This window comes from Chiloscyllium punctatum, chromosome 5 (assembly GCF_047496795.1).
Source record: "Chiloscyllium punctatum isolate Juve2018m chromosome 5, sChiPun1.3, whole genome shotgun sequence".
Lineage (NCBI taxonomy): Eukaryota > Metazoa > Chordata > Chondrichthyes > Orectolobiformes > Hemiscylliidae > Chiloscyllium > Chiloscyllium punctatum.
Genome location: NC_092743.1, coordinates 107,743,056 through 107,756,334, shown reverse-complemented (window position 1 = coordinate 107,756,334; position 13,279 = coordinate 107,743,056). Strand labels below are relative to the sequence as shown.

General features: G+C 39.3%; 1 protein-coding gene across 2 annotated transcripts in view; it reads left to right on the top strand.

Moving 5' to 3' along the window:
* Nucleotides 1-13,279, top strand: part of LOC140477325 (septin-7) — a 104,917-nt gene that overhangs the window by 70,234 nt on the left and 21,404 nt on the right. For both annotated transcript variants that reach the window (XM_072571001.1, XM_072571000.1), the window contains exons 5-7: nt 1,489-1,606; nt 4,548-4,640; nt 6,912-7,008. In XM_072571001.1, coding sequence (XP_072427102.1) covers nt 1,489-1,606; nt 4,548-4,640; nt 6,912-7,008 — 308 coding nt within the window. The remainder of the gene's footprint in view (nt 1-1,488; nt 1,607-4,547; nt 4,641-6,911; nt 7,009-13,279) is intronic.

The window sequence follows — 13,279 nt, the reverse complement described above, 5'->3', positions numbered from 1 at the left end:
CAGGTTGATAACATCTGTTTCTATTCTGTAATTTCACACCACTGGCACATGTAGAACCTGAGCCAGGGCCTCCTGTTCCGCAAGTAGAGACATTTCCATTGCGCCACAAGAGTCTCCCCTCTATTGTTACAGTATTCGTTTTCTTTAACTTGTGAAAGACTTGTGTGCAGATGTGAAGATAATTGACAAATCTATCATTTTGGTTTTGATTTTCTGATGAATGGCTTAAATTTGCTTTTTCTGCAGAGAACAGAAAGATCTCCTGAGCTGGTGGAGATCTGAAGGCTTCCTTAGATCTTGTTCACAGCTGTCTTCCTCAGAATCAATCGCATGGTTGTTGACTGGCAGAAGGCCTGTCATCAGTAACTGGTTACGAGTCCACAAACCGATCAGCCACTTTCACCAACCAACACTCTATATTGTGTACAACAGCTCAATTCCATCCCCTCTGCAACCAAGCTTGAACCACTGATTCACAATGAATGCAATTTATTTGCCTTCAAAACATGCAGCAATCCTTAATTTTAAAGTTCTTTTTTCTTTCAGACTACAACTTAAGATACTGAAAAATAAAAATACCTGATCTTTTCACTTCGCCCAATCTCTCTGCCTTTGGTATATATTAGTATTGGCAGCCATCCAACCATCGATTGTTGTCCAACTCATCTGGCTCAGGGCAAGAAATCTGTCATTCTTACCTAAAAAGCCAAACTTTCTAAACTGCCCTCTGAAGTGGTCAAATATGCCATTCAGTTTATAGTATATTTATGTAGGAGTCTTCCATGTTGTTTAGTGCAGTATGAATAATTAGAGTAACTACTTTATGAAGTCAACTGCTTTAAAATTCTGGTGATTGAGAGAAAACTTTGTCTCCTTTGAAAGATGGGTGCCTCTGACATTCAGAGCTCCTTCTTGAACATTGCACTGATATCCACTTTTGGTGTATGAAGTGTTTCCGACTGAGACTACAGGTCTGTCATGAATGGGAGAATATTTTTTAACCCAGAGGCACTGAATTTGAATGTTTACTGGGCAAATTGACATCCTGGGATCTTTAAAATCAGTAGTAAATTTCATTGCTCCTGGAGATGTTTCAGAGATCAAAGTACATCATACTTGATCATTTTAATCCACTACAACAGCAATAAACCTCAGTCATTTGGCTAATACAGTCTCAATAGTTGAGAAATAAGCTTGCTTTTCTGAAAAAGAATGTTAGAAAGCAGCCGATATCCAGCTTGATATTTCTGTGACTCGTGAAAGTTTTATTAAGCATCAACTAAGGCTGTAGAATTACCTGCTTGGAAAAAGAGTGCCAGTTTGTGGCTTGCAAGCAAGAATGCTCATGTGAAGTCTGTTGACCAATTCTGCTTCCTACCGTCTGTGCAGAATGTTCTATTAGGCAAACTTGTCAATGTTTGACTGTTGTATAGCATGACATTAAAATATCGTCTGATGTCTTCTAACTTGGATGTTTCATTTCTGCAGACTAAAGCCATTGGATATTGAATTTATGAAACGCCTACATGAAAAGGTCAATATCATTCCACTCATTGCCAAAGCAGACACCCTCACTCCTGAAGAATGTCAGCAGTTCAAGAGACAGGTGAGAAGAGAGTTGCTGGTAGTTTTGATTACATTATCTTTTCTTTCAAGGTGTGTTTGACCAGGTAGACTTAATTTTTAACAAATCATTTTGTATAGTGTCCATCATTACAGCAATTTCTTAATGTGACTGTGCTGGTAGGAGCAGATGACAGCAAATTCATCAGTTTAAAGCAAGGAAAAATTTTAAAATGGATTCATTCATCTCATGCTCGTTATTATGGTATGATTGAGGATACTATTTGGTACAAAGCAGTGCGTTTGATTTCACCCTATCTACCACTAATGTTCAGTGGTAGCAGTGTGCACTGTGCACTGTAGTATGAAATGTACTGTGATAACTCAGAGTTTTCTTCATTCATACCTTCCAAACTCTCAACTTCTACAACCTAGAAGGGCAAGGGCAGTAGATACATGGGAATATCACCACTTGGAAGTTCCCTCTCCAAACCACATGCCTTCCTGACTTGACACTAAATCATCATTCCTTCACCATCATTGGATCTAATTCTTTCTGGCATATTGTGAGGGTGTCCCTACTGTCCGAGGACTGCAGTGGTCCTTGAAGGAAACCTTAACATATATAAATTGAATAGAACCTGGGAGGCATGCAGCACATTAAGAAAATGATGGATAATCTTGTCGTGCGACACTGTTCCACCAAGCACTGAATATGAGGAAACCCAAAAAAATGACATTTGCAACAGTTTCTCTGGGGCAATTAAGTTTGGACAGCAATGCCCACACCCCGCGATGTTATTTTTAAAAATGTGCCCCGGTTTACAAGTGTTTTGAGGCAAAATAAAATGTAATTTTGCAAGTCCAAATTCACCCCACAAACTATGTGTGGAGGGTGTGAGTGTCTGAGTGTGTGTGTGTAAAGGGGTATAAGTCTGTGAGAGGATGTGTGGTGGGGTGGGAGGGGGTGCGAAGTGTGTCTGTGTATGAGAGAGGAGAGAGCTTATGTATGAGAGAGGGTCTCCAGGAGTGTATGGGTCTGTAGGAGTGAGTGTATATTTAGTGCAGTTAGGTCACCTGTAGTGTGACATGAACCCAAGATTTCGTTTGAGACCATCACCATGCGTACCGAACTTGGCTATCAGCTTCTGCTTGGCCACTTTGCGTTGTTGCCTGTCCTGAAGTCCACCTTGGAGGATGGTCACCCGAATGTCCCGGACCACTGAAGTTTTTCCCGACTGGGAGGGAGCACTCCTGATTGGTGACTCTTGTGCGGGGTCTATTCATCTGTTGCTGTAGCCTCTGCTCTATCTCGCCAATGTACCATGCCTCAGGGCATCCTTGCCTGCAGGAAAATGAAATGGACCATGTTAGCGTCACATGAGTACCTGCCACACACATGGTGGGTGGTGTCCCCACATGTAATGGTGGTATCTGTATTAACACTCTGACATGTCTTGTGTGAGCTGTCACTGTGTCAACACAGAAACTACCATTACACGTGGGGACACCACCCACCACATACGTGGCAGGTACACCCATGTGATGCTAACATAGTTTATCTCATGCACTGGAGGCAAGGACGCCTGAGGCATGGTACATTGCAGTAGCCTCTGCTTGGTCTAGCCAACGGATGAATGGACACTGCACAAGAATCATCAGCCAAGGGTGTTCCCTCCCACTTGGGGAACACTTCTGCAGTCTGGGACATTTGACCTCGGACCTTCAGGTGACCATCCACCGAGGCGGACTTCGGTACAGGCAACGATGCAAAGTGACTGAGCAGAGGCTGATGGGCAAGTTCGGTACCCATGAGGTACCGAAACCTTGTGTTCGTGTCCCACTGCAGGTGACCCCACTGCACTACACACACACGCACACAAGCGCATGCGTGCGTACACATTCCTACATACCCATACTCCCCCTCATATGCAAGCTGTCTCATCCGCTCACACACAAGTACCCCCACACACACTCTCTCTCTCAGACGTTGACCCCTTTGCACTCTCACACATACACACACACACTCAGATAGACAGACAGAGTCAGTTACACACCAGGCGCACACAGCCACGTGAGTTTGTAGGGTCAGTTTGTACTTGCAGAATTTCTATTTTGTCCAAAAGCTGCATGAATTTATGTAAGATTGTGTAAACCCCTCTATTTAGAAATAGAATCTGTCTGAACACTGGGGCACAGTCCAACTTTAACCTCATACCTTCAGTGCATTATCTGAGCTGACATGGCACCTATTGTTGAAGTTCACTTGAGAATGTAACTTTAAAAGAAGTTCCAGGATTTACGTATGAAAGAACTGAAACCAACATGGTGATTTGACAAGATAAGAGACTTGACAAGCAATCCAGCTCTTTTTCGATATATAATTTCAGTAGCATCACGCTGTAAAGTTTTGCTATAAATTCTGTCTCTTACAACTGTGTACTTCACAACCACATGATGGAGTGGCACTCCAAAAGCTAGTGCTTCCAATTAAGTCTGTTGGACTATAAGCTAGTATTGTGATTTTTAACTTTATAATTCTTTTAGATATTTAAATCCCCAATATCTTCAATTCTTCTGCAACTGGTTTGCTGCTAAAATCCCTCAAGTATTATACTTGTACATTTGCAAAGCTTAAAGGGATGTTGTAAAATAATAAGTACAGCCTTGGTGCAAAGTACTAAAACTTTAGTCAACAGCTTAACAGTCATTCACTCATGTTACATAGACCATCCAATACAGAGGAAACAATTGCGCATTAGTGCTTGAACTAGTTCTTGGGTACAGCTGTCTAATTAATTTCACTATCATAACCCACAATCCTGGCTTTTTTTTTGTTTTCAAATATTTATCAATTTCTCTTTTTAAAGTTAATATTGAATCTGATTTCATTAACAGGCAACATTTACCAGATCATCATAACTCACTTGATGGAAAGAGTTTAATGTTTTTGGATAACAATATAGCAATCAATATTTTTACAGGTGATGAGAGAAATCCAAGAGCATAAAATAAAGATCTATGAATTCCCAGAAACTGACGATGAAGAAGAAAACAAGTTGGTAAAAAAGGTTAAGGTAGTGTATCATTGGAGGCTTGTTTCCAGTACGTTCCACATATTATTGGTGATTAGAGACTTTTCTCCAGAGAGAAACTCTAAGAAATGCAATGCATTATGACCTTTTATACTAATCTTGAAATAATTTTGAAAACTAGATTCCTGTTTTCATGCAGATTACCCTGCTGAAGGACTTTTATTCTATAGAATACAATTGCATTAAATTTAGAGCAAGTCAAGTTACAGAATTGCATATTCTGTTTGACAAATGTATAGGTCATTTTTGCAACCTCTAAATGAATCTTAATTTTTTTTAATTTATGGATTGCAAATGTGTAATGTAGCAGAACTTGAGTGTAAATTGACAATTGAGTAGAACTTGAGAGAGAGTATTAAGGAACTTTTGGATGGTTCATGTCATGGGAGACTATTCTACCTCGTTATCCAGCAACTTGAAGGATATAAGTTTGGTAAGTTGGCTTGAGTTGCATCGCAGTATGAAAAAGAAAACAAAACTATCTTTGAAGTGCAGCCAAAATTTTTTTGACTGAAACCTAAACTTGGCAGAATCTGCACGATGCCTTTACAAGTGCACATTAACAAATGAATAACAATGACATCAGGTACAGCTTAATTTGAGGTGTAAAATTTGCATGTTTTGCATTATTAGAATCTGATACAAGGAGCTGACTGGACTTGTAGCCCAGATTACTTGAATTTGACAAGAATTCTCTGCTCATTTTCTACTGAAGTTGATGGCATATATGTTTGAATCTTTGCAATCGCAATAGGATCAATATTTTTAATTAAACTATAATGCTGAGGTATGCATTGTGTTGTTACTCTGTGTAGCAATGGGGGACTGAGGGAGTATGACACATTGATGCTGCAAACAGTCCATGTGTGAAGAATAGGAGGAGACTCAAAACTAAATGGATAGCTGGGTCAGAAATTCTGTGGCCAGAAAGTGGAATGGATAGCAAGAGGATGAGAGAAGGAAAGAATAACATTTAGAGATAGCTTTGCTTCAGTGCGTAGCTATTTTGACTACCATGCATCATATTTGGAAAATAAATCCTTTCCTGTTTTGAAAAATTAATTTTTAAACATTGCTTTTGGAAATAATACAGTGGAACGTCTATCAACAAAATTCTGATCTAAACTGGTTTTAATGGTGACTTTTTAAAGTACACTGCCATCATTTAACATGCTTAAAACATCACCCCTAAAATGGGGCAGCAGTATTGCCAGTGACCTATAATATGAATGATTTTATCAATTGTGGTTACCTGTCAACTGATGAGGAATTAGCATATACCAGTAAAAAGCCTATCTAATCTGAGTGATTTGCTGTGCATCAAGAACAAGGTATGTTTTAAATAACTCTTGTAGCGCAGTGTAGTGTCCCTGTCCTGGGCCAGAGGCCTACGTTCAAATACCACCTGCTCCAATAGTGTGTCAAAACATGTCTATGAATAGGTTGATTAAAATATTTGCCATTGAAAAGCCAGGAATTGGCAGATGGTAAATATTTACAGTATAGGTGTTGGCCATTTTGTTGATTGTGGTTGCACAGTAAGTTATTCTTTTCTCCTCTTAAAATTGCCATTCATATGCTAAAGTTTTTAAGCCCATATCATGAAAAGGCATCAACTGCTAAGTATTTCCAGCACTTTCTCCATGTTTGCACAGCTAATTCTGGATAGGATTATTTACGTTTCCCTGCAATATTATAGCCTGTTAGTCTTTTCCATTTTCAGTCATTTTGTCCAGTTCCCTTTTACCAAGTACGATTAAATATCCTTTCACCACCCTTTCAAGTAGCATGTTCCAAATCCTAACCAACTGGGGTAGAAAGAACCTTCATCTCACCTCTAATTCCTTTGTTGAATTTCAAATTTTGCTTCTCTGGTTAGCAGCCTTCAATGAAATGTGTTCCTTGTTTACTCTACCAAAGCATCTATTAAGTTTCCCCCTAACCCCTAAGAATCCTAACTTCAATTTCTCCATATAACAGAAGTCTTCCATCCTATGTACCATTCTGATCAATCTCTTCAGAATCCTTTTCTAAAGTGTTTTGTCCAAATTGGTTGCAGTACTTCAGCTGGGAGCTGATTATTGCTTAACAAAAGGTTAAGTATAAATTCTGTACTTGGCAATATAATGTGTACAAGATTATTCTCTTTTAGGAGTTTTAAGATCATAACTGCTAATTTGGTCCCAAATAAATTGTGTTTAATATAACTGGACAAACATTGTACTGATTTATCTGAATGTTTATCTTTTCCAGGATCGTTTACCTCTTGCTGTTGTAGGTAGTAATACTATTATAGAGGTGAATGGAAAACGAGTCAGAGGAAGACAGTATCCTTGGGGAGTTGCAGAGGGTAAGCCTATTTGTTGCTTCCTTTCATTATGTTGAAGCTTTTAATCATTTGAATTATTTGGTATGTGATATTGATGAAAAAAAAATTTATACTTGATGTTTGGAGTTCCTATCTATTCAAAGTATGTTTAAAAAAAGCTTGAATTTGCAGGGTTATGACGGTTTGCAACACAGATGAAGGCCTTTGACCCATTGAACCTATGTTGCCAAGGCACATGTAAATACTACTGCAATATTAGAATTCAGTGATACCTTTCATGATCTTAGGACACTGTACAGTTGTGTTTCAGCCAATGAAGTACCCTTGAAATATCAGCACTATTGCATGTAAGAAACCCATCAGTCAACATAGGAACAACATGATTCAATAATCTGATTTTTCTGATGTTGGTTGAGGGATAAATATTGACCCTGGAATACCAGCATAAACTCTGGTCCATCATTCCTGATGAAGATATTATGCCTGAAATGTCGACTCTCCTGCTCCTCCAATGCTGCCTGACCAGCTATGCTCCAACAACGCAATTTGATTTTGATCCTCAGTATCTGAGGTCCTCCGTTTCTGTCAGTATGGTGCTCAGGTTAGATTATATGCTTAAATTTCTTGAGTAGCAGCAATTTGTCAAAGTAGCTAAATAAATTCCATGAAAGCTGTGGTCTTTGAGTCTGAGAGGGAATTCCCAATGACATGTTCGCTGTAGTTCTGATCGAAACATGATGGACAATTCGGAAAGCATGCTTAATTCTTAGAATTAACATTTAAAGCTTCCATAAAACAGGACAATCAATGAGTATCATTGATTCGGTTTATAACCATTTTTGTCAATGGATGTTTATAAGCTGCTGAAATCAACATTTGGTTGATGTTCTTATAAAGATACTGGGCTTTTTAGCATTCAGAATTTAAATGTGCAGTTGTTGATACAGTTTTTGAATTTTGTGGCAGGGTGCATACATTGAACCACAATGTAATCAATGGTAGTTATTGACAGTTTATTTTACCAGTGGTGCAAATTCACGTGTTTAATTAGGTGAGGTTTTAGCTTTGGGGAGATGAGCAATAGGTCGAATGTCTGAAGTTGAAGATGCTTCTTTACTGTGATATCTGATATGTTGCATTTGGTTTTATGTATTATCTTGCACAGTACACCTTGCTTTCATTGTTGCAATGCGTGAATGACCTAAGTTTTTACTGTTTGCATTGCTCCAAATGATTTGGGTAGAAGTCACCATTTTAAAGATAGAAAGATTAGATTACTAATTAGATTACTTACAGTGTGGAAACAGGCCCTTCGGCCCAACAAGTCCACACCGCCCCGCCGAAGCGTAACCCACTCATACCCCTACATCTACATTTACCCCTTACCTAACACTATGGGCAATTTAGCATGGCCAATTCACCTGGCCTGCACATCTTTGGACTGTGGGAGGAAACCGGAGCACCCGGAGGAAACCCACGCAGACACGGGGAGAACGTGCAAACTCCACACAGTCAGTCGCCTAAGGCAGGAATTGAACCTGGGTTCAAAGGTGTAAAGCTTAACAATAAGAAAATCTAAGCTGTCTGCTCTGTCCAGGTAATCACGGGAACAGACAATAGTTAACGTAATTGCCTATTGCATCCCTTTGAACTTCAAACTATGCCATTGATCTGAGGTTCAAACCAACCTGAAATTCAACCAGTCTTCTATCCTCTGATAAGAAGCAAATAGAGAAGAGCTTCACTGTACAACCGAGGGAGTACAGAATGTGAAATTCATTGCCCAATGAATTGGTTGAGGCATTTAACATGGATACATTTAAGAGGAAGCTAAACAGATACACGAGGGAGAAAGGAATAAAGGAATATTTTATGTAGTGAATAATGAGAGGGAGATGACTTGAGAAATTTCAATTGCTTGGGCTAAATACCTTGTTACTGTGCTGCATATGCTCTTCACTTCTGTGTACTAATTTCACCATATTCCAGACACTATCCTCTGCCAAAGATTGTTGAATTCTTTTGTTTGGCAATATTTCAAAGAAAAAATAATTTTTCTTTGCTGAGTTGTCATTGTTGATTCAATACATCTTTTACGCATGTACAAAGGTATTGAACTCAATTTTTTTGAAAAAAAATCTTATAGTTCATCTTGCTGTTAGACTCAACAGGATCTGGAAGTTTTGAAGAAAGGTCTCTAGACTTGAAACATTAACTCCTTGTTTCCGCAGATGCTGTCAGATCTGAATTTCTCCAGCAATTTGAGCTTTTGTTTTTTTTTAAGCAATCCAATGGTCTTGCTGCTGAAGTGATGCATGTATGCTCCATTTGAAAGCTCTTCACGATTACCAAAATACTGCCCAGAAGCAGGGGTGGAGGAGGTGTGGGATTGGTGGGTGCATGCACATTATATGCGCAGACAAAAGAGAAACCATTTGCAAGTGATTTGGGAATGGTGATGTAGTTTGTTTAAACTGAAGCGTAGCAGATGATCTAAACTGGTAAAACTGCAACCAGAAATGTGGAAAACCATCTGTGTGCACTAGAGTTCTTAAAACTGTTCCGAGACCAAATGTGGGTAGAGGTGGCAATTATCATTTATAGATTAAACATCTTTTCTGGATTTTATTTTTGTTCTTCTGGGGTTATGATTGAGTTAATCTGATCATATTTAAGGGACAGAAGAGAACATGTTTGTGAAGTCATATTACTGGGTAACTGCTTTATCAGTTTATTACTTGAGTAACTCAATGGAAAGTTTGTTTACCAGTCCAATATCTTGAATTAAAATTTAATCCCATATTTGTTAATTCCTTGATGAATCTGATACAGTCTGTGGGGAGTACAGATATTTTTAATTTGTTGAGAATTGTTTTTCAGAATGGAATTAAAACAGTTCTGGTTTTTTTTTGGAAACTGATTTCCGTTTAAAATGAGCAGCCAGTGCAAATACACATTAATAATTCTAAAGAAATTGCATCTGCTTTTTATGTTAGAGCAACAGGCAGATGAAAAACATGTATCCTTGCAAATTTCAAGCCAAAAACATCTTCACTCAAAGGAGTAGTATATGGTGAACACAAAGCAGCATTTCCAGGCACCAGTTGGAAAGGAAATGCTTTCCAGTCTTTGTAGTGTGTTGCTGTCAGGAAATTGAGGGGCCTGGTTTTGGTGCAGCAGCAGCTGTACCAGTGGAGAAATGAGACTAAAAGATTATGGCTTGTCCCTGTAGGTTGCTATTAAGATGCAAAGCAGGAAATGACTGTAACGTAGTGCTGTCTATTTGTGGTGGCAGCACTTAAAAGGCACAAGTAACCATAAACCTTTGATAGGTAGGGGCATGATTTAAATGGTGATTGACTTTATTTTTCCTGCCCTTGTCTGTGTTGAAAAAGTGAAAGTCTTTTGTCCAAATTTTTTTCCTAATTGAAATGTGATCCTCTTGAAAAATTGGACCTGTATTTACAAGATAGTTTATATCCAATTGGATTTAATAAAGTAAAACTTTGTCTTTGCTGTTTAGCTGTTACTTAGTGAAAATTTGCAAATGATTCACTGTAAATGTAATGCAATGAGAGTAATATTTTCCAATGATAGAAAAGATGCTGTAGAATATTTAGCTTAGTGTGGTGAGATTTACTCAGTTGAGAAACTGAATATTTCATATGTAAGAAATAATTAGTATTCATAAGTAGGTGGAGACAATGCAATTAATATATCAATATTGATACGTAAAATGAAGTTTTAATAGTTTGAGAGGAGGAGGAAGGATAGGAGATGGACTTGTCAAATTGTAAGAAAAAAATCATTAAAGATTGATTTGAACTTGAACAAACTTGAAATCTTTGAAAACCTCTTTGTATTGTCATAGCAGTTCTGTTTATTAAACAATATTGGCCCACTCCCTTTTAAAGTTATTGACATTTTCTCCCACAAAGTTTTATTCTTTTCTGGGATTTTGTTTTAAACTTGATGTCAATTTTGATTTAACTTCATAGTTTGTAACACCTAATGTAGCCAGTAAAGGAGCAGAACTACTAGGTCAATTGCTATCAACAGCTAGATCAACAAGTTTGGAATGTTTTTTTTAAAATTGCTACATGATCAAATTCTGTTGGTGTAATATCTCGGCAAAGCAGTGGATGTGGTCTATCTAGACTTCCAAAAGGCCTTTGATAAGGTGCCACACGGGAGGCTGCTGAGCAAGGTGAGGGTTCATGGTGTTCGAGGTGAGCTACTGGGATGGATTGAGGATTGGCTGTCTGACAGAAGGCAGAGAGTTGGGATAAAAGGTTCTTTTTCAGAATGGCAGCTGGTGACGAGCAGTGTCCCGCAGGGTTCAGTGTTGGGGCCACAGCTGTTCGTATTATATATTAATGATCTGGATGAAGGGACTGGGGGCATTCTAGCGAAGTTTGCCGATGATACAAAGATAGGTGGACAGGCATGTAGTACTGAGAAAGTGGGGAGCTGCAGAAGGATCTAGACAGTTTGGGAGAGTGGTCCAGGAAATGGCTGATGGAATTCAACGTGAACAAATGCGAGGTCTTGCACTTTGGCAAAAAGAATAAAAGTACAGGCTACTTTCTAAACGGTGAGAAAATTCGTAAAGCCAAAGTACAAAGGGATCTGGGAGTGCTAGTTGAGGATTCTCTAAAGGTCAACATGCAGGTTGAGTCTGTGATTAAGAAAGCGAATGCAATGTTGTCACTTATCTCAAGAGGGTTGGAATATAAAAACACCATTGTGCTACTGAGACTTTATAAAGCTCTGGTTCGGCCCCATTTGGAGTACTGTGTCCAGTTTTGGTCCCCACACCTCAGGAAGGACATACTGGCACTGGAACATGTCCAGCGGAGATTCACACGGATGATCCCTGGAATGGTAGGCCTAACATATGAGGAATGGCTGAGGATCTTGGGATTGTATTCATTGGAGTTTAGAAGATTAAGGGGAGACTTAATAGAGACGTACAAGATAATACATGGCTTGGAAAGGGTGGATGCTAGGAAATTGTTTCTGTTAGGTGAGGAGACTAGGACCCGTGGACACAGCCTTAGAATTAGAGGGGGTAAATTCAGAACAGAAATGCGGAGACATTTCTTCAGCCAGAGAGTGGTGGGCCTGTGGAATTCATTGCCGCAGAGTGCAGTGGAGGCCGGGACGCTAAATGTCTTCAAGGCCGAGATTGATAGATTCTTGTTGTCTCGGGGAATTAAGGGCTATGGGGAGAATGCGGGTAAGTGGAGTTGAAGTGCCCAGCAGCCATGATCGAATGGCGGAGTGGACTCGATGGGCCGAATGGCCTTACTTCTACTCCTAGGTCTTATGGTCTTAAAGCAGTGATTTATTGTTACGACTACCAAGTTATCAGTGTAGATGAGTTTTATTATGTTCCATAGATGCAATGGTTGTTTGGTACAATTTTCAACATGAAAATCGGTGACAGATTTGGATCAGATGCAAATTCAAATGTGAAGAATCTGAATCCCAACTCCAACCTGCCTATTTCTGATTTTAATGGCAGGCAATCCTGAGGGACAGGATTTGAATGTATTTGGAAAGGCAAGGACTGATTATGGATAGTCAACATGGCTTTGTACATGGGAAATCATGTCTCACAAACTTGACTGAGTTTTCTTGAAGTAACAAAGGGGATTGAGGGCAGAGCAGTGAATGCAATCTATATGGACTTCAGTAAAGTGTTCAACAAGGCTTCCTCATGGTAGACTGATTAGCAAGGTTAGATCACATGGAATACAGGGAGAGCTAGCCATTCAGATACAGCCCGAGCTGAAGGATAGAAGACCAGGGTGGTGGTAAAGGGTTGCTTTTCATCATTTATATAAATGCTTTAAATGTGAACATAGGAGGTGTAGTTACGAAGTATGCAGATTACACAAAAGTTGGTGGTGTGGTGGACAGCGAAGAAGCTTATCTCAGAGTTCAATGGGATCTTGATCAGATGAACCAGTGGGCCAAGGAGTGGCAGATGGAGTGTAATTTAGGTAAATGTGAGGCGCTGCAATTTGGAAAGGAAAATGGTGGCACAACTTATACACATAATGGTGATGTCCTGGAGAGTTGCTGAATAAAGAGAACTTGGAGTACAGGTTCATAGTCCCTTGAAAGAGGGGAGTCGCAGATAGATAGGATAGTGAAGATGATGTTTGGTATGCTTTTCTTTATTGGTCAGAGCATTGCGTGTAGAGCTTGGGAGGTCATGTTGCGGCTGTACAGTAAATTGGTTAGGCTACCTTTGGAATATTGCGTGCAGTTCTGGTCTCTCTCC